Source organism: Balaenoptera borealis (genome assembly GCF_965194805.1).
Source record: "Balaenoptera borealis genome assembly, chromosome: 2".
In the NCBI taxonomy this organism is placed as follows: Eukaryota; Metazoa; Chordata; class Mammalia; order Artiodactyla; family Balaenopteridae; genus Balaenoptera; species Balaenoptera borealis.
Genome location: NC_138867.1, coordinates 107,721,662 through 107,743,886, shown reverse-complemented (window position 1 = coordinate 107,743,886; position 22,225 = coordinate 107,721,662). Strand labels below are relative to the sequence as shown.

Genomic DNA, 22,225 nt, shown 5'->3' with positions numbered 1-22,225 from the left:
TACTTGAGCTTTGTGGTGTGGGTCAAATGACTTTTTTCTGTCAGAATTCCCCTCTAGACAGCACACACATTAAAAAAGAAATAGAGAACAAATGTATGGATACCAAGGGGGGAAGAGGGGGGTGGGATGAATTGGGAGATTGGGGTTGACATATATACACTGCTATGTATAAAATAGATAACTAATGAGAACCTACTGCATAGCACAGGGAACTCTACTCAATGCTCTGTGGTGACCTAAATGGGAAGGAAATCCAAAAAAGAGGGATATAGTATTAGTATAGCTGATTCACTTTGCTGTACAGCAGAAACTAACACAACATTGTAAAGCAACTATACTCCAATAAAAATTGATTAAAAAACCCCAGAGATTTAGAAACTGTCTTGAACTGATGAGGAAGCTGCAGTGGACTCTTGGTTACTTTCTTTAGGTCTTTATTGTGCTGCCTCTGTCATGCATATGGGAATATGCATTACCACTGAATGTAAAATGGAACTGAAATAAAATAATCTATTTGAAAATGTTTTAATTAACAATTGAATGTAGGATGTAATGTACTCATTTTGTCTAAAATTTTTTAAATTTTTTATCTAAAAATTTCTTATTTTGAATATATATATATATATATATATATATATATATGACTATAAATCAAAAAGTCAAGACATTGAAATTTATGGTAACAACATACCAAACTGGACCTGGTGTACGCACTGTATTCCAGGCAGGGATTCCAAACCATTTATCTACAGGGCAAGGCAGTTAAGATAAATGTCTTAAGCAGCCTGGTATAAGACAATAGGAAATGGTGGGACTCAGGGCAAACTGTAGAGTGCAGCCCCACTCTTCTTAAAAGCAATTACTTTAAAATAAAACACAATGAACAAACCAAAGCCAAAACACAGTTTTGACCAAACCAATTAATTTGAGCAGTTGAATCTGGATAGCTTTTTGACTCCTCTTGTGGAATAAACTTGAGAAAGAAGGTACCCATGGAAAATTGTTTTTCCTTTAAATGGAAATGAGGGCTGACCTGAGAAAGATGTGTAGACAATGAATGTCTTTGTTATATAACTGCATAGAAGTGGTGAGTGTTGTGAAAGTTATACTGGCCTGGGGGCCGCGGGCCCTGGTTCTGGCATTTCCTAGTTATAAGCTTGGTATTAATTACCTAGCTAAAACCTATCTCATGAAAATTAAATAAAATAATCTATTTGAAAATGTTTATATAACTATAAATTGCTATGTAAATATTAGTTATACTCCTATATACATAACTGTTGGCTAGCAAATGCAGGTCCCTAGCAAGATAATAGGGCATCCACTATAGCTGTTTATTGTTTCTTTCACTGTCACCATACCAACTTCATTCAAATAGGAGCTACGCAATAAGGCACACCTTGGCTTCCCTGGTAGCGCAGTGGTTGGGAGTCTGCCTGCCAATGCAGGGGATGCGGGTTTGAGCCTTGGTCTGGGAGGATCCCACATGCCGCAGAGCAACTAAGCCTGTGCGCCACAACTACTGAGCCTGCACTCTAGAGCCCATAAGCCACAACTACTGAGCCCGTGTGCCACAACTACTAAAGCCCACACGCCTAGAGCCCGTGCTCCGCAACAAGAGAAGCCACTGCCATGAGAATCCTATGCACCGCAACGAAGAGTAGCCCCTGCTCGCCACAACCAGAGAAAGCCCGCGTGCAGCAATGAAGACTCAATGCAGCCAAAAATAAATAAAATAAAATAAATTTATAAAAAAAAATAAGGTACACCTTTTTAGTACAGGGCCAAAGATTATATTATCAGCTTTTTTCTTTTAACTAGAACTCACTATTATTATTGTTTGGACCCCATATGACAAAGAGCTGGTGCTAGGCTAGCTCTTTCTCTCCCCTTCAGCTGTCATCTTTTGCCTGTGATAACATCATTCTTTGAAAAATGTGACATCAGACAATAAACTTTTGTTTAAGCTTATTTGTGACTTTTAAGAAAATGGATTCAAGAGTTATTAGACAATACATCATGTGAGTTTTTTCACCCAAGAACAAGAGATTGGGTATTATTGGATTTGAGCACTAAGGGTCATTCTTGTTAAATAAAAAGCAAACTTAGACCTTTGGGATGGAAATGGTCAGAGAATTCATTAAATGTCATCTTGCCACAGGTTCATGTTTTTGGGAATGTACTGAGTATCTAACTCAGATGCTCAGTTTCTCTGGGAACCTGATAACTGTTTTTAGTGTTTTTTTCATTTGTTTGTTTTACCATAAAAGACCTAATTTCATTAGGTATGGGAAATCTCACGGCCAGCCCTATCTTTTGCTGTGAACTTTGTCCCAGTGTACTAGTGCTTTATTTTAAAAAGGTTATTTCCTACTTGAACTTGATTTTCCTCTATGAGCAAAAAATGTTCTCTTGTGTATGGGAAATCTTAACAAAAGATTTTGTTGTAATAGCAGGGGAGAAATTATAGTAATAATTTATCCTTTAGAAATTACTTTTTTCTTTTTTTTGTCTAATTTTTTCAAATTATGAGAGTCGAATTTTTGAATCTCAAACATTTGATTTTCCAAGTCCTTTAAATATGTTTGTTTTCTTATGTCTTTTGGAATAGTTTTGTCTCTGCAGTCCCCATACTTGATAATTGCCAAATATTATTTTGACTTAGGCCTGCAACGTTCATCAGCACTTCTCTATTTATTGCATTAAAGCAAATAAATACTTCAGTGTAATACTTCTTTACTTCAGTGTAATGTAGAAGCAAATGATTGGGTTTGGGGATAAGCAGAGAGTGTAAGAGATAACTAAAACTTGACTGAATTCATACTTTCCCAGAAATGCATTTAGGCAAAAATCTTATAGTTTCTTTGCTTTTGCTGAACTTCATTGAAACCTAAGGCACCCCCTTCACATTTCCGGGTCAGTTTCTCCAGTGACTTGCTTTTCTGCTAGTCTTTAACGAGTCTATTACTATGATTTCAGCTTGTCATGCACATAATAATGAAATTGTTAAAAAAATCCAACATTTATTTAAATTGATTAGCCATACCACACGTTCAACTTAACTTCCTCCCTGAAAAAAGTTAATGACTTGTGAAAAAGGAGAATTAAAACTCTGCATGTATTTCTGTAAATGTTTTTAGACTATTAGAGAATGGCTTTTGTTACTTGTTAAATAGTTTAAATTTTTAATTTCCAATTATTTTGAACCAGATATGTTACCTGATGATTGCCTGAATTTTCTTTAAGAATAGGGGCATCAGCGTGCTGTCTTGTGATATTTACAACAGATATTTTAAAGATCAGTAAACTGTTCAGCAATCCAACTGGCTCTTAAGAAAATGAGACTTTGGCTTTACAGTGTGGGCTACAATCTGATTTGTAGTTCGTCTGAACCAGGTATTTGGCACAATCTGAAATTTACTACCCAGTTCTCTGGAGGAATGGCAGAAAATGGAAATGAAATTTGGGGGGCACACAATGGCATAAATGTTCAGCAGGGAATGTGAAATTTTGTACTTATAAATGTCTCAGAGGCCAGAGGCCAGTAACAACTCTTCTCACCTCCCACCTCCTCATAAAACCTGGATATCTAAAGAATTCTTGTCGCTTAGGTGTCAGTAACAGAGATTAGTCTGTTCACCTTTGGACCAAATCTCCTCCCCGATTCTGATTTGAGGATAACCTAGACCTGAGTCAAGATCAGTTTCTTGTAAAGATGGGTTTGCAGGGTAATATGACTCTCGATGCTTTCTTCTTCAGTGGCTGGTCCTTAGATATGTAGAGGTGACAGGCTCTATTAATTATTTACAGCAGCTCCAGCTCTGCCTGTTATTTTATCTCCACTGTAAGGCTACTTTCATGCTGAGGGCTGGCCAAGGCATTAGCCACGGAAAATTGATCTAGAAGTGAACACCCTCCTATTTGGGGTATGATGAGGTGTTTTTTTTTTTTCTCCTCTCCCTCCCTGCTTTTCATCTTTCTCAGCCTCAGTATCCCATGGGATTAAGATAATCTTCAGTAAAATAAAGAAATAGAGACCTGATGATCAAAATAACACAACAAAATTGCAGAGAATAGTTTGTCTTGGAGATAGTCCACTCTTAACAAACTGAAAGATTTAAAGCTTTCTCACAGTAATATGCAGTAAAAACATGGCAACTTTCATTCTTACCATGGTGTCAGATGCAATGGGCAGAACTTCAAGACTGGAACAGGGTACCCTCATCAGTACCAGAGAAACAGGAAAGACAAAGGGGATCATAAGGTTTGAAGAGGTGAGAAGGAGGGACCAGAGAGAAGGGATTTCTGAAGTGAGGGACTGATGTAGACTCCATGGAAAAGCTTCTTTTAGAACCGTGGAAAAGTGCTTCAAGTTACTTTCTGGGGTAGGTGTGTATTCATGATCATAGAGTTGTAAGTTGGTTTCATTTCTGATAATGGACTGCACCTGTACATACTTGCAGACATTTCAGGTGAAATTCCGAGGTTATATACAAATATGGGAAGATTCTAGCTTTATATGAACATAGAACCTACTGGTAGAACCGTGGTTTTACTTTGTAGTGAACCTCTAGAGTCAATATTGCAAAGCTATTATGAGTCCAAAACCCAATACTTCCTTAAAAAAAAAAAAAAGTCGGGTTTAGAAACTTTGTTTTAAGGAGACTCTTAACTGTGTCTGTGAATTCCTGAATGATAAAAGTTGTGATTTTCATGTTTGCTATGATATTGCTAACATCTATTATTGTGCCTGGTAGATAGAAGAGTTCTGATGAGTAGTTGTTGAACTGATTGAATTAAATCGAGAAGTAGCAATACAGACTCATGGGATAGCTATAGCTGTTTGCCTGAGTCCTGCAGTACCGAGAGAGTAAGAATTAAGCACCAAGGTCTTAAAGTTAGTACCTAGCTGGTCTTTTTGGATGAGAAATAGTTCATTTGAAGGGGATGAGTGGGAGAAGAATATGATATGAGGTCTTCTACTCCATTAATTACAGGGCAGCTTTCCTTTGCCCATCCTCTATTTTTCCTGATGTTATTTTGTGCCATCCACAGCTCCTCGGTACAATCGTAATCGTGTATTTTGCTTTGGTCTTAATGTTGCTCGTAAGGGAAAAACCAGTGTTATGTGTTTTCCCAAGGAGATGTTGTCCCAGGACACTTCTCCCAAAGGACTGCGGCTCTGATTCATCCATTCTTTATTTCTTTTGATTGGTTTGGTTTTACTTCATTTCTACCCTTGCTAAATGTTAATAAAATACATGCCATTGAGAAATATATTCTAGAGGATACGAAAAGACAGACCTCATGGCTATTTACTCTGCTGGCAATGATTCTGCTCTCAGTACCCCAATATTCCCCAGTTTGAAGCTCACGCTCCATGACTGCTTTCTGTTCACAGTTGAGCTACATAATAAAATGGGATTTGTGCCACCCCTCCCTTGCAGTGTGACAAACCTCTGGTAAGAGGCTGATGCTAAGTTCTTTGACCATCTCTCTAGCTTTGTGCTTTTTCCTCTCCCTCTGTTATCAGGAATGTCTGAAAACAAAGTATTCTACAGCTGTGTGGATTATGTGACAAATGTCTAAAGGGGAAACATTCAATGTTTGCATCTGAGGACTTCCCTTTGTTTTGTTTCCTTCCAATATGAACCTTATAGAATAGGTCAAACCCATGAACTTGAACTTGAGTTTGCCAGTGAGTCTGCTTGGGCTCTGGACTTTACCTTGATGACACTTAATAAACTTTTATTGTTTTTTTTACTAAGAATCTTTAAATATCCTCGTCATAGACCACAGGAGTGATGCTATTATTAAAGAAAATTGGGGCTTCTTGTAAACATTCTGGAGAGTCTTTGACCTCTGGGAAAGGATGGGCCTCCCGCTCGGCTTCCAGCTGCTGAATCTTCCTTTCCTTTTCTTCTAAAATTTCTTCCAGCTGAGTGATCTTCTCAGTCTGATGGGAAACCTGGGTCGACAACTCCATAATCAGGTTGATTTTTCGGTCACCTTCTTCCACAGGCGAGAGACCACCACAGCACTCTTGCAGTGAGCTGTCTTCTAAAGCAAACAAGAAAAGGAAAGTCTGAACAGTTTTAATTGGATTTCCCAGAACTCAAAGAGAGGGAAGATGAAAAAGCTTCATTTCTCACGTTCTTAAAAGAGAACACAGATGTTGCGTCATCTGGCCAGATATACTGAGAACGGAATCTGGACCCAGTGTGGGGAAAGACTCTGGGTGCTCGTGAAAAGAAATCTTAGAAGCCTCTGGAGAGGGAGGAGAATCAGTCTTTGCCAACTCTTGTTTATACGCATTTAGCTTTCAATTAACCATGGGAATGAGCTGTCCTTGAAAATCCAATCTACAAACAATAGCCATCTCAGATTTCATGTTATCTTTTCTTAAGAATTCTTCACAAGAGCTACAATCAAGTAGAAATACACTTCAATGTGAATTTTAATTTGACTGGAAAAAAAAAAGTTGCCATCACTTTTGGGAAAAGTGGTAATGAGAATAGACTAGTTTCTTAACCCAAGTCAGCTTTAGAGTTGGCAGGGGTGTAATTTGAGGTGATCAGGGAAACTCTGTAGCATGGTATAAAGATTAATCTCTTTTAGGTCTGAATACTTTTCAGCATGTCAATAAAATCACAAATGCCTCCTGAATGTAAAAACTTATCTTTATCAATTTCTATCAGCTAACCCCTCAGATAAGGATAAAGGTCTGAGTAAGGAAGGAGAGAGAGGCTCTGTCAAAGAGATAAAAGATTAGTGAATGGCAGCAGGAAATCCTTGAAAACAAATATCACGAGACGGTCAAAAAAATTTAACTACTGAAAGGAAACCTCATTCTACTAGATTTTAGCAGTACCACCCTCCGCATCACTCTCATCCTGAAATTCCGACCATTAAAATAATTTCTCTACGTTGTACAAAAGGCAGACTTCAGCTATAAAAAGTAAGGGACATCAAGGGCTTGGGTACCATGGTAGGATTAATTGAGCTAATAGCATATGAATGAACTTGACACATGGTGTCGACAGCAAATTGCTGTAATTGAAGGTCCAGCCTCTACTCAAACCGCAGTGAAAGCAAACCCACAGCTGCACCTGAAAGAAACATAACGTTAAGTCCAGGGTACAAAGGCCTGCTACTATTGTGTACCTATACACCTGTTAAAGCTGGGGCAGCTTTGTTGTGATAGCCCGTGCAGGCAGGGAATCACCCATTTCTCAGCAAATAAAACTAATTTGTGGCCATCATTTTCTCGAGAAGTCAGGGGGTGAAAGCTTGAGCACCACATTGCACACTGGACACAATGCTTTGGCTTCACAAAAGTGATGAGAGGAGAGACCAGGCTGTTCTCTGCTTTTAGAAATTACTGTCAGCAATGTACTACGTTTCAAGAATCTATGGAGAAATCTTTGTTCTGAACATATGAGATTCTAACGATAATATTTAAGGAGATGGTAGTTTGGGTCTCTTTCTTAAAAAGCAATGAAAAAAAATCTCAAATTGCAAAGAAGCATTTAATTTGTGCCCTCTTCAAGAGGCCTGTGCTTTCAAGCCCAGGAGAGGGAGTCCATAGGATGGGGGGGGGGGCTTCCTCATTTGCTGATGTGCTGGGCCTCACCTTTCCTTTTCTCTGACTACAGCTGTGCTGCCCAATATGGTAGCCACTCACCACATGCTGCCATTAACCAACGGAATGTGGCTGGTTTGAATTGAGATGTGCTGCAGGTATAAAATACATATTTGATTTGGAAGGCAGTTTGAAAATAATGTGAAATATCTCATTACGCTTAAAAAATGGATTATGTATTAAAATGATATATTTTAGATATACGTTGCACTAAAATATATTTTTAAAATCAATCTTACTCATTTGTTTGTTTTTACTTCTTAAAAATGTGGCTACTAGAAAATTTAAAGTATCATTTGTGGCTCTCATTATAGTTCTATTGGATAGTGCTGAGCTGGAGTTTCCTTTTGGATGAGCACTCTTTTTTTTTAACATCTTTATTGGAGTATAATTGCTTTACAATGTTGTGTTAGTTTCTGCTTTATAACAAAGTGAATCAGTCATATATATACATATGTCCCCATATCTCCTCCCTCTTGCGTCTCCCTCCCACCCTCCCTATCCCACCCCTTTAGGTGGTCACAAAGCACCGAGCTGATCTCCCTGTGCTATGCGGCTGCTTCCCACTAGCTATCTGTTTTACATTTGGTAGTGTACATATGTCCATGCCACTCTCTCACTTCGTCCCAGCTTACCCTTCCCCCTCCTCATGTCCTCAAGTCCATTCTCTACGTGTGTGTCTTTATTCCTGTCCCGCCCCTAAGTTCGTCAGAACAATTTTTTTTCGTTTTTTTAGATTCCATATATATGTGTTAGCATACGGTATTTGTTTTTCTGACTTACTTCACTCCGTATGACAGTCTCTAGGTCCATCCACCTCATTACAAATAACTCAATTTTGTTTCTTTTTATGGCTGAGTAATATTCCATTGTATATATGTGCCAGTCTTCTTTATCCATTCATCTGTCAATGGACACTTAGGTTTGGATGAGCAGTCTTTGAAACACAGGTGGATGTGTTCCCTACAGATGGCTCTAGTTAACATGTACAGTTGTTATACGGGAGCGAGGATTGCTGGTCCTCAACTATTAGCACAGAGATCATGTCTTCTGTTACTCTAGAAGGTAGAGGCATGGAAATCTGGGCTTGGGACAATGGGTTCTTAGGGGTTGAAGTGAGTTTCAACAGGAGAGGAAAGAATAGAAGGGAAGTGGCAGCAAGAGGCAGTGGGAAGATGTTGAGGAAAGGAATGGCAGGCAGGATAGAGAGGGCTGGGCACCATGAGGCTCAGGGACAGAGGGGGCATCAGAAGCATCTCTCCTTGTCTATGTCTGTCAGATTCTCCTTTCTCGTTGACCTCTCCTTCAATATTTTCTTTCCCCAGTTTTCCCTCTCTTTTTAGGAGAAGTTATTTTCTACCAATTGCACAGGAAAGAAAGGAGTTTAGCATCACTCCCAAAGGCAAACGGGTCAAAAATATATTTTTTTAATTTGTTTTTTTAAAAAATAATGCAATATAGGTAAGATACTTTGTTCACTGAATTCTAATGATAAAGGGGTAAAAATGCAGCAGGGTGGCCTTACATAGGCAATCACAGTCACCAGGTCTATATCCTCTGTCTCTGCCCTCTCGGAAGAGTGTAGTAGAGGGAGAAAGTAGAATGACAATGAGAGAAAGAGAGTCAGGGTGTCTTGGTTAGCTCAGGCTACCACAACAAAATACCGTAGACTGGGTATCTTAAAGAACAGAAATTTATTGTCATAGATCTAGAGCTTGGAAGTCCTAGATCAGGGTGCCAGTGTGGTTGGGTTCTGGTGAGGACTCTCAGCCTGATTTGCAGACAGCTGCCTTCTTGCTGTTTCTGCACATGGTAGAGAAAGAGATCACAGGTTCTCTGGTATATCTTCTTATGAGGGCACTAACCTCATTCAGAGGGCCCTGCCCTCATGACCTCATCTAACCTAATTACCTCCCAAAGGCACCATCTCTAAATACTAGTACATTGGGGGGTTAGGGCTTCAACATACGGATTTTTGTGGGGGACACAATTCTGCCCATAGCACAGGGAGAAGATAATTGGAAAAAGCGTAGCGAAGAAACATGAGGCTGAAAAAAGGAGAGATGGCATGAGACCTTTGATTCCTACTGTAATGTTTTCATGTATTACATGAAAATGCCGATAAGGAGACAAGCTAAACAATGGGCGCACCAAAAAGATTTCTCATACAAGTATATTTTACCATTAAATGACCTCTTTACACATATAAGAAAAATATTTTTGTTCCATTTCTAAACACGTATGAATAATAAAAGTGTTTTAAACTTTTCAATAAAGTGAGGGACTCCAGGATTCACATCCTATTTGTATTGGAAATAGCCCAAGGCCACTCCAGTAAGTTTTTCAGACTCTACCACTAACCTTCGCATAATCTGGTCTGCACTGCTCTTCCCTACTCCAAATTCCCTCATCTGTAATAGGAAAGGATGTGTGTCCCTAAGGTCCTGACAGCTCTACATGCCCCCAGATCTCAAACACCTGTTGTCTTCCGAGGCCTTTTGCTACAAGCTCAGATAGTCTTGCCAAGGCCATGGCTGCCTGAGATGTGGAGGATTCTGTCTGCTGACCTGATAATCTCAGGTTTAACCTCATACCCAGAGGCAGTAGGAGACCCAGAGACAAGAGAGAATCTTCTCTCTGTCAGACAGAGGGGGCAAACCTGATTAGCGACAGTCAGGGTATGACGTCATCACAATTGCTACTATTGTAGAGGCTTTTACAAGCATACATTATTTTTCAGGATTTCCCCTCTTTCTGCCTTACAAAGGTGGGAAGCAGGAGTGAGACTGTGGGTTTAGGGTCATGGCAAAGAGGAGGCAGGAGAAGGGGTGGTGATAGTTGTGCAGGTTTAGAAAGAGGACAGACAATAGGAGCCTTCTTCTTCCAGCTGGGCCAGGCTATGTTCAAGTTTCTACGTCACCCTTGAAGGACAAAATGCCTTTGGCCATTTCCAGCTTCCCATTCTTTATACCCTCAAAACCTTCATGCTCTTAGCAAAGTGTCACATGAGAGTCATGTCAAAAATGACTAAATTGACAACAGCAGAGGTAATTGTAGTTTGAGAAGCTTAGGGACTTAGAGTTGGAATGTGCACTTTGGGGGTGCTCTGATCTCACCTGTACAGGAATTATTTCTGCAGCATCCCTAAATGATGATTTTCTAAGTGGCTTGCAGACATTGGTGTCCCTCAAGCTCTTCCTGGGTCAGCTGCCAATCGTAATCAAAGAATGAAATTTGCATTTTGCCACAAGTGCAGCTGCCTGTTGTTATAGAGCTATCTGACAGGTGGAAGGCTGTCATGGACAGACTGGAGGAGAGCAGGGTACAACTTACAGCTCATCAGAGAAAAGAGATGTAGTGTAGAAAGGTGGCCAATAAATGGCTGGAAAACTTTTTAAAATTTTTATAAATATTTCTTTCTAAAAAGGGGTGTTCCCCTTTCCATCCCTTTACTGATGTCACCACCCAAAAATGTTCATTGAACAGAGAAACGCTGAGAACCACTGATCGAGCATCTGATTCCAATACCTCTAACAGTGGGAAACACACTTCTTCCCAATTAGATCTCAAGCATCCTTCATGGTCATCTTTTTCATTCATTCATTCATTCATTCAATAATCAGTTCGGTAACTGGGACCCTGCACATCGAGAATAAATCAGATGCCTGCTGGCTCCAGTCACAGTTCCATGGTTGGGTAGGAGAGGCAACACTGAGTTAGGCCCTAGAGGACACACAGGATTTAGCTTAAACAAGCACCTTCACTGGGTACTCACCTGTGGACATTTACTTTTCTCTCTGCCTTTCAAGCTGAAGGCTGAGGCTGCCAAGTATTTACTCAATAAGAAAGACTCCCACTGGTGAGGTGATTAAATACCTCGCTCCCTCAGAGGCACCCAGGATTACTGAAGTCTGCCTTCAACTCTGCCCAGAGAGGTTCCATTAAAACATAGGTTGGGTATAAACACTCTCTTGTCCAAAATTCTTCAGTAGTTTTTCATTTCATGTAGACTAAAAACCCAAGTGCTTACACCGACCCATGTGATCTGGCCCCCCTGTGCCTCGCTGACACACCTCCTATGCCCCCTCCTCTCCTCATTCACCCTGCTACATTCCCACCAACATCTTCGCTATTCCTACCAGACCCAGCATATTCCCACCCCAGGGCCTTTCCATTTGCTCTTTCCTCTGCCTGATAATGGTACCCCTGATCTACACATGGCCAGTTCCCTCAATTCCTTCAGGTCTTTCCTCTCCAAAGTCACCTTGATATAATGAAGCCTTCCCTGGCCATCATGTCTGAAATGTCAACCCAACCCCCATTGCTGAACATTTCAAATCCCTGTTCCCCGCTTTGGTTTTACTGACATGCTACATCTGACTACTCTACATTTTATTTTTATCTTGTCGCTAGTCTCTCTTCTCCACTAGAATAAAAGCTTGGTGAGGGCAGAGTAGCTTCACTACTGTATCCTCTGTTCCTAAAACAGCCTTGGCGCATAGTAGATACTCATTTGTTAAGTGAATAAATGAATGAAAGTTAAGTGCATAAATGATACAAAATCACCATGGCAATGATCAGTCCAGAGGTTTCAATTGGTATATCACTAGGCTGGCCCCTTGGTTTTTTCACCAGGCACATTTTTTCTTCAAACAAAAAATTTCACTACTGCAATCTTTAAAGATAATAAGCTGTTATGATTGTACAACATTGCAATTAACTTTTCCGAGTTTAATTTTTTTTTAATAGAAAAGTGGAAAAGTTAGAGTAGATCTCTTTCAGATCTATGGCTTAGATTCTATAAGCTATAAAAATGGTTTTCTGAGTTGTCCACTCACCTTTACAGAATCTGGATACCTCTTCCCAAGATGGATTTGACCAGCACTGCAAGTGACATACTATTACAAAAAGAAACCTGGTAAGGCAAGATTATTTACAACTAGAGTCAAAAGACAATCCTCCAAGCATGGCTTGAACATGACCCTTACCCTGAAAAAGCAAACAGGAAACAAATGGCCAAGGAAATTGGCATTCCAGAATCTAAAATTCAGATTTGGTTTAAAAACCACAGAGCAAGACAGGGACGATTGGGGTTCAGCTCCTTCTTAGGAGAAGACCAAATCCATGGACAGAACCAGCCTCAGCCTTATACTCAAGAATACTTACCACAAGGAACCACATGAGACCAGACATCCGTCCCAAGATCTCAATCAAACATTCTAGTTCAAGTCTTCAAGAGGAACCAATTCCTTGATACTGCAAACAGAAAAACACTAGCCAAACAGGCATTCCAGAATCGAGAATTCAAATGTGGTTTCAGGACCCAAGATCTCTGTACCCTGGGCAGAGCAGAAGTGAGCCTGTGAATTCCTTGGTAGATGGCCCAAATGGGAGACCTGGTCTGACAGCTCTGCAACACGAAATTGACCTGTGCACTCTCCCACGCAGATCTCATCATTTTCCTTCCTCCAGTTCTTTCAGCAGGAACCAACCATTTCTACCTTTCTCCCATCCCACGTATCCTCTGTCCCTTGTGTGATCCAAGGACAAAGTGTCATGATGCAGCCCATGCAGGCTGTGCAGGGAGGAGAGAACTCTCCTCTACTCTAACACTTGGGAATTATGTGCCAGTACTGCTGACTATGGGAGGAGACCCAGATACTCAGTATCCTTTCTGACCCCAATACCAAAAAGAACACCAGGATCACCAAGAACAGACTGACATGGGACAACTGTAGTTGGAAGACTATTCTCAGCCTCAAGCTGAGCACAAAAAATGACCACCACAGGATCTGGGCCAGGTGGACATATCTGACTTTCTGCAGTGGTGGGATGAGTGCTGCCAGGCTCTGATTGCAGAGTGGGATCCTCAAAAAGGGACCCACTGAGACAGACTGGTGGCCACAGCACACAGAGTCATGCCCTCAGCCAACAGCACCAGCAATATATAGAAACCTCAAGAAGCCTTTAGGTCAATTCCTGCCATCCACAGATTGTCAGTAAAAGGTACAAACTTTTTTGAATCTTGATCCCCAGAAAGAGGACCCTCCAGGATTTTCAGGCTCTTCTGAACACTCTGCAAAGCTCAGCAGGGCTTGGGCTTCAGGAGGAAGAAAATAGCATTCTGAACCTGATCCAGGCCTCCTTTTTTTTTTTTGATGCAGATCAGAGCAATTTAAAGAACAATGAATAAGGAAATCATCCTGTCAGGGACAAAACTAAAGCAGGGGAAAGGAAAAAACACTTGAAAACCAACATGGGGGTTGTTTTTCTTGTGGGCAGTGGTTATCTTCTGTACTCCACTAAGTGAAGGATTGTTTCCAAGCTCCACACTGCCTCTGGAAGCACCATGGGCACTAGGTGGTGGACATGTCTGCTGAATTCTTGCAGAAAAAAAGTATTTTACTGACGAATATGACCTTCTCTCTGTAACCACCATGTCCTCCACAGTCTGGAAAATCCACAAACTGTAACCTAACTCAGGCGAGAACAGATCTCTGAGGGACATATTAGAACTTCTTTCCCTCCTGGCATCATGAGAGGGCAAACTTGAAATTAGTTCACTGTGTAGAAAATGAAGGGATGCTGTACTTCCTGATGATGTGAGCTCTTAAAAGCGAGCTTTTCCCCAAAACTCCGAGGGTTTAAATTGCGAACTAGATACTACCTCAGCATCCATCATTAAGGGAGTGATTAAATGGATTAGGACAAATCCATAATACTGAGTAATTTTCACTTAGAAGTGTATTTTTACTTTGACTATTTAAAACATACAAAAAATTACAAGGAAATTATAATAGCAATACCATATCATCACTGAACATAGTCTAATGATGCTAATATTTCCACATTTTTAGTTTTTTGTATATATTTGCATATATGTATATATATATGCCCATAAGATTTCTCCTCTTATTATAAATACATTATATATTAATCTAAAACCTGGGATAACCGTTCTCATTCTCAGTCTTCTCCCTTCTTTTGAAAAGGTAAATTCTGAAAACAGATTTTGGTAGATGTGGGTTTACCTTGGCAATAAAAATGTCTTTTAAAAAAAAAAAATGGTTTTCCAAGTTGGCACCTGGCAAACCCTGTCAATATGGAGAATCCAGGGCCTCACTGCTGAAATTCTGCTCAGGTGAATCTAGGAGGATGTCTGGGAATCTATATTTTTACGAAGCTCCCTGGGTAATTCTGATGATCAGCTGGTTTTCGCACTTGAATTTCTGCTGACCTACAGTAGACATGGCGTACAAAGCTTTTGGCGAAGTCCTAAGAGGCAGGTCAGGAGCCCCCTAGGCAAGCCCCTTCTTGACAAGGCTGCTGTGCACGGAGCTAGAGGAGAGAGGTCACGTCTGATGCGCTCTTCGTGTCGCTCCCTGTTTACCCGAAAGGGCTCCGCCTGCAAGTGTAACTAGCTGACCCAATGCATCCGTGGTCCTCACAGCCCTGCTCCTCCTCTAATTGTCTTAAATCTCATCTTGCCAGTTCTAACGTGGCTAAATTATCTCCAAAATACCCAGAGAAAATGATGAGTGTTTGGGAGGTTTTGTTTTTGCTTCTGTTTCCCAGGGCATGGATGGATCCATTTCCTCAAAAGCTGATCTGGAGAGGAGTCTCTCTTTTCCTTCCCATGAGGAGTGAGTGGGAGGGGGAGTGAGTCAGATGAAAGGAAGGGAAGGGAAGGGAGAGATCAAGCCTTGGGGTGGAAGCATGGTGACCCCCAGCTTCCAAAAGTGTTTAACAGCCACCATGGCCATATAGGGAGCGAGTGAATCCCCTCTGCAGATCTGAATCCAGGGTTTTCTTCTTGGAGCTTGCTGGAGTCGTGATATGTCCAAGAAAACTGATAAGAACACTGTCGCAGAAAGACATGTGAATACCTTGGCACTAGCTTGGGAGGTGGGGGAGAGCTGTTTGTATGGGAAAGCAAGTGAGAACGTCTCAAAGATGGTGCCACAAAATGAATACAGGCTGGGACATGATGGAGGGGGGAACACCCAGTGGCCAGAAATTGCTGGGTGGGCAGAATGTAGTGCTGTGTTCCACCTCCTACCTACACCAGTAGGGCAAAGGTTTTGCTAGGGTGAGGGTAGGACAGCATAAGTTAACTTACTCCATCACTCCCTTTCGGGGCATGGTTCCTTCCCACCCACTGCAGGGTCTCAGATCACAGCAGACTGTTCTGCAGAGGGGTTCTTTGATAAGACACAAGAACACTGGCAGCGTAGCAGTGCACCTGAGTTACGCCAAGAGGAAATCCATCTCAGCAGAAGAAAGGTGTTTTGGAATCTCTCTCACCTCTTCCTATGAGCAGCCCTGAAGTCCCCTCCCATAGGTCTGGCTCCTCAGAAGAGAATAATGGATGAACACAATGACTGACAGCCTGGCCAGAGGCTGAAAGGTAAATATGGCTCCTGGTAGGGAAACAGAAAATTCAAGGGAACGGGAGACCCAGGAGTTTGGGAGAAAGGAAGAAAAGGAAGAGACAGTAGATGAAGGACAATTTTTGTGCTTATCTGAAGTGGAATCCATATGGATTCTACGGAAGTGAATCCGTATGGACTCAAAGTCACTTGGAGGAATAAAATAAAGATGATTTCCATCATTTGAACCACGTGTTGCACTAGAGCGACTAGCAGTGAGACTTTCCTGCTTTTCTTCCTGGGTGCACGGGGGTTATATGAGCCTAAGTCCTTGTCAAATGAGGAATGCCAATTTACTTTGTGTTAATTTTCAAAAGATAATATAGTTTCTGGTGTTGTATGGCATTGAGAAATAAAATGATGCTGTAGTAATAATAGTATTGGCAGGGTTATTTTTTGCTAATGAAAATTAGCTGTGGAGAAAGATGGGATAAAGGAGTCATCATTTTTGTTGACCAGGACTTTGCTTGTGTAAACTATGTAGGGGAACGGGGTTTGTGGAGAGGAGGTAGAAGTCATTTTAGTGTCACTGACTTGACACTGCCATTACATGTCTGTGACAACAGGACCCTTGGGTGCAATCATGTTCCTATGCAAAATTTTGAGTGACTTGTACAGCTCTGCTTCACAACACACAGCTCTCTTTCTTCCCTCTCACCTTGCCCCTCATTTTCTTCCTTTTGATTGATTAGCCCTGGGCTGACTGTGATGGCACCATTGAATTTTTCCAGTCACCAAGATACAGTGCTAGGTCTGGACTCAGTATTTCTTGGCTGGAGTTAAGGAATCTCTGCATAAGGTGTAATAAATTGCAAAAAAAATACTACAGTGGCAAAGACTCTCTCCTTGACCAAACTTGAGTCAGGCTCCTCTGGGCCGTTTTCTTGACTAGACCTCATCCTTGAGCCTTGTCCTCAAGAGTCCAGTTGTAGCAAGACTCCTGCTAAGTTACTTTAGCAAGAATCTCCCATCCTTGGTATCTGATCACCCTCAATTTCTGATCAAATTCCTCATCCTCCTCCACCCCAGGTGATATCTGGTGAGTAATGAGAAAAATCTATCCATTATCGGAGGCCCAGAAGCTGCTTAGCCAGGGGACTTGGATTTCAACTAAGGGAAACTCAGGGTTCCCAAATGGATAGAGGTCTGGATTCCAGGCCCTCCTGTATCCTATGGAATCTTATGCCATTGTTAGTCCCTCTTCCTTGTAAATGTTAACTTTTTACTGGCTCCAAGCGATTAGCATTTAAATGTAACTCAGTTGCTACCATCTTAGAAAGGAAATAAAATCTTTTTACTACTTGAAGCCTCTTCAGCTGTTGCTCTACCACTGTATTACCCTTCACGGATACATCTCTTGGAAACGTTGTCTATACTGTGACTCCCTTTCCGAATACCTGCCTCACATTAACCCATTAAAAGCACTCTAACTTTTGGTTTTAACGACATTACTAAGCTAGGATTTGCTGAAGTTACTAATGTCACTGAATCCAATGGACTTGCTTCAGTGTTCATCATGAGTGACCTCTGAGCACTTGCCACTGTTGACAGCCCCCTTTAAAACACTCTTCACTTGACTTCTATAATCTAATGCTTTGTTTTCCTCCAAACTTTCTGAATACTCCTTTGGTCTCATTTTGTGGACTCCTCAGAGCAATTACTGCAGGGAGATCCTTACATTCCTCGTCTTAAACTTTCTTCTTTCTCTCTATAGATAATTTCATTTACTCCTGTGGCCATGGTTGTAATCTATTTGTGTGAATGATGCCCAAATTTACAACGCTAGGTCGCACATGAGCTCTGGACCTTGGACTCCTCTCTTGAGATATCTCATAAACTTCTCAGATAAAATATGTCCCCAGCTGAACTCATTATCTAACGTACAAAACTGATCTCCTTCCAGTATTTCCTAGCTGAGTAAAATGGCATCGCCACGCATCTACTTGCTAAGGACAGAAACCTGAGAGTTACTTTAGATTTCTCCTTTACTCCCAACCTCTTCCATCCATCTTGTCACAAAGTCCTGTAGATTCAAACCTCTAAATAATGCTTAACTCTGTCTAATTGTCTCCATACCCATGAGGTCAGGCAAGACGCTCCTGCAACATCTTTCACCTCCGTGGCCTTGTAATTCTTATGCAAAAATTATTTTTTAAATCTCTGTGAGGTACTATTTTATCAAGGACTTTTCCAAACTCCACTATTTGCCCCTCAGTTTTAGTCCTTTATGGCCAAAAGGAACTAACAAGCTGCTGGGGACAGCTTATCAGGTGATACATATGGGCTTTAGAGTGGTACACCTGAGCACTTGGACATTTATTGCTGGAATCTACAGGGTCCAATTAAGAAGAGACCAAGTGAAAAGTGCGTTTTAGGGAACGAACCATAAAAGTGGTTTAAGTGCATGAGAAGCAATAGTAGATTTGAAATGCGTAAGAAAATATCAAAGGAGGGAGGCCCTTGTACACTTGAGAGGAATTACAGAAACAAATACTGCTTATCAGTCTTACCTCCTATACAAGTAATTGTACCTACCTTTATTTTTATTAACTTTTTCTTTCACTTTTTTTGTTGTGCAATTGGTGTTAGTTTAAATTTCACAGAAATTAGACAATAGTAAGTTATTAACAGTTAACGGTACCTGACCCAGGGATGGGTGGGGACCAGGCGCACCTCTGTTAAGTTAAACTGGTGACATAAAGATGTTCTGTTCCTGAGGACAGCCTGTGGAGCATGATTCTTTCACTTCCTCCTCCCAGTGGAATGCCATTCCAATTTTATCAGCTTGATTTTATTTTTTTGAAATTTCAAGATGTAATTTCATCTTGAAATTACAAAAGATAATTCAAAAGCGATGGAGAAATTCCCCAAGAGGGAACTCAAACAAGCTGTTCTTTATTTAGGAAATCTTCTGATATTTCGTGCAAATTCATAGACGTTTTCTCATTAGTCACCTACTCTGTCACGTAAATTATACGCCTTGAGAACATGATCAAAGCTAATGGTAAAGGAGCTATTTTCAGGTTGGGCTTAAGTCCAAGGCACTTTAGAGAAGCATAAAAAATCGTCTAGGAGACTAGTGAAACACTTAGCAAAATGCTTCCATCCTGATACTAGGAAATTTTATATATATTTTGGATGTATTGTACATAAACTTTGGAAAAATAATACTTATAATTTTTAGGGATGTCAAAGAACTTCCATAACTATGATTTCACTTTTTTCTTTTTTCCATAGCCCCCTCCTCCATACTTGTAAGAGAGAGAAAAGAGGGGAGGGGGGGAAAAGGAAGTGGGGAAAGAATGAACATTTACAGAACACTTACTTTATGTCATTTTACTAAGCACTTGTTTAGCAATCATAACAAAGGAGAATAAATCTTTATGTTTTGTTTCTGTTATTATGACTGATGCCACTAGAATCCTTATATAGGACCAGATCTGAAGTATGCAGGCCACTTTACAATTTTATCACTCCACTCCACCTCTGCTGTCAGGTATTCATGAAAATCCATGCAAGCCTTGGCCCATTAGCATATCCTCCTGATCTGAGGTCACAACATATCCATAGGGGTCATTTTCTGAGCACTTCTCAATTGATTATGGAATATTCCTGGCTTTACAAGAATAAAATAACAAGCCAGGTGTCTCATTCTTTTTTGTTTTCATCTATTATTAATTTCTGATCAGAAAAATGCTAAGATAACAGGAATCCTAGGAATTGGCAGCAAGATTACCATTAAGACTTGTGGGAATTTGTTCTGGCCACTTTCCAAGATGACCCTCCCAGTGTCTCTAGGTTCTAACCACCTGGATAAACAAATGCTTAGTGACACGTTCGTTTTCAGCAGGCCAAGTTCTCGTTTTTGTCTCTGGTTTAAGATATAGAAATTATTTAAATTTAATCTGTATTATGTATTATTTGGTAACTTCTATTCTTTAAACCACTTAAATTGAACCTTCAAATGAGAAAGTGTGCCTAAAATTGTAAAAGTTTCTGTTTTTTTAAAGACTCAGAATGGATTTAGTCAATCATGTAAGGTGATTTTTACTTGAGATTAACTTCAAAGAATCAATACCGTCTGTGAATATATCAGTCAGGGTGATTTCAGCTTGGAATAACAGGACATGTGACTTGCAGCAACTTAGACAATGGGGAGTTTATTATTGCACGTAAGGTGAAGTCTGGGGAATTCCAAGTTAGCTCATTCTGTGGCTCACGGAAGCCAGGTTGGCTTCTCCTAGATTCTCTTGTTTCTCCCTCTTATTTGCAAGGTGGCTGTTCTTTACAGGGCATTGTCTAAAAGTTGGAAGACAAAGGAAAGTCTTGTCTTTTTAAGAGTTAGGAAATCTTCCATGACGCCCACAGCAGATTTACCTTACGTGTCTTTGTCTATGGTTCATATCACATTCCTAAAGTAGCCCTTGACGCAGAAGTAGAATCCCCATTATTGGTTAAGACTAATAAACATTAACATTTTAGGGTGGGTGGGGAGGACCTTTGAAACACATTATCTGCCTAAATTACTAATAAAACTGGGATTCCGTTAAGAAGGAGGAAGAATAGTGTTTTTGTTTTTTTTTTGATGTGTGTAGATGACTAATAGTGTCTACCATAGTGAATAAAATTGTTATACAAAATGCCAATAGTAGTGTGGCATTCAGTACTATTTTTGTTGCAAAAAACCTGAAAGCCCAACTCTAACTGGCTTACATAATAGAATGAATGTATTGAGATAGGACTAGTTTAAGGCAAGACTTAAACTAGTAGTCCCAGGAATGTAGCTGGAGATCTTTTGGCCTCTCTGCTTTTTCTTTATAATGTCAGCTTCTTCCTAAGCCTGGTAGTATTCTGGTAGCCAGATGATTGCCACTGTCTTCCAGGGATAAACCTCCTTCTATCTAATGTCAAAGAGAGCGTCTACCTGTATCAACACAGAAAAGTAGGAGGATTTTCTTTCCCATAAGCCTCAGCAAATATCCCTCACTGGCTCATATTTGATTACAAAAAGCTCATCTCTGAACCAGTGGGTGGGCTATACAATTGACTTTTAAGCTTCTAACATTGTAATGCATTTAAAGCAACATAATTTATGACAGTGATTTTCTGACAGAAGTGAAAGGAAGTGAGGCAGACCAGCAAATGGATGAATGAATACTGAGGAAATAAAGACCTTTCCCAACTATTATGAGTTTCATATTGCAGCTATTTCCCTAGCAAGAGTTCCAATAAATTAAATAATCATTGTCTGGAAGACAGCTTAAAATAAAGCAAATCATAAAAATCAGATTTATAGGAAACATCTAGTAATAGCCACACCAGTATTAAAATTCTAGCAGAATAAGAAACTGGTTGTTTTGGATGGAATTTATTGGTTTTGAAAAAGATGAAGAAGTTATTCACGGTGACATTTTGATATTGGGGAAATTGAGTTAATTATTTTTTGGCTAAAGAACTCATGCAGAATTAGTTTAGGTTCAAATTTGGCTTGGACAGAAATAGTCACAGATGTAGAGAACAAACTTATGGTTACCAAGGTTAGGGGGGAAGTGGGATGAACTGGGAGACTGAGGTTGACATGTATGCTCTACTATGTATAAACTAGAGAACTAATGAGAGGCTGCTGTACAGCACAGGGAACTCTACTCAGGGCTCTGTGGTGACCTAAATGGGAAGGCAGTCTAAAAAAGAGGGGTATGTGTATATGTATAACTGATTCACTTTGCTGTACAGCAGAAACTAACACGACATTGTAAAGCAACCGTACTCCAATAATATAAATAAATAAACAGGTAATAAATAAAAATACCCCTCCCCCCCAAAAAACCAAATTTGGCTTTGATATTTGTTTATCATTTGAAGAGACTTTAAAAATCTAAATAAATAAGAAGAAATCTTTTTAGTGGCATGTACTTTTTTAGCACACAGTGATGTTTAATGCCAGGAATGTCAACATTTCTAAAACGTCTACTATATACATCACAGACTAGAAAAAATATATATTCGTACATTCTAAAATATACCCTTGGATAAATTAATAGTGTGTAAGAGCCAAAAAGTGAATTTTATGATTCAGCATGGAAAGAGAGGGCAGCTCCCAAAAGATGCGCAGGGAGGGAGGGAGGGAGGGAGGGCTCAGGGCCTACGCTACTTG

General features: G+C 40.2%; 1 protein-coding gene across 1 annotated transcript; it reads right to left on the bottom strand.

The window, feature by feature from the left end:
• Window positions 1-1,167: 1,167 nt before the first annotated feature.
• On the bottom strand, window positions 1,168-22,225 carry LOC309623665 (coiled-coil domain-containing protein 192-like). The gene is made up of 2 exons (XM_082380759.1): window positions 11,418-22,225; window positions 1,168-6,060 (listed from the first exon to the last, which is right to left on the bottom strand). The coding sequence occupies exons 1-2, from the start codon at window positions 11,425-11,427 to the stop codon at window positions 5,774-5,776; spliced, it is 297 nt and encodes a 98-aa protein (XP_082236885.1). The 5' UTR covers window positions 11,428-22,225; the 3' UTR covers window positions 1,168-5,773.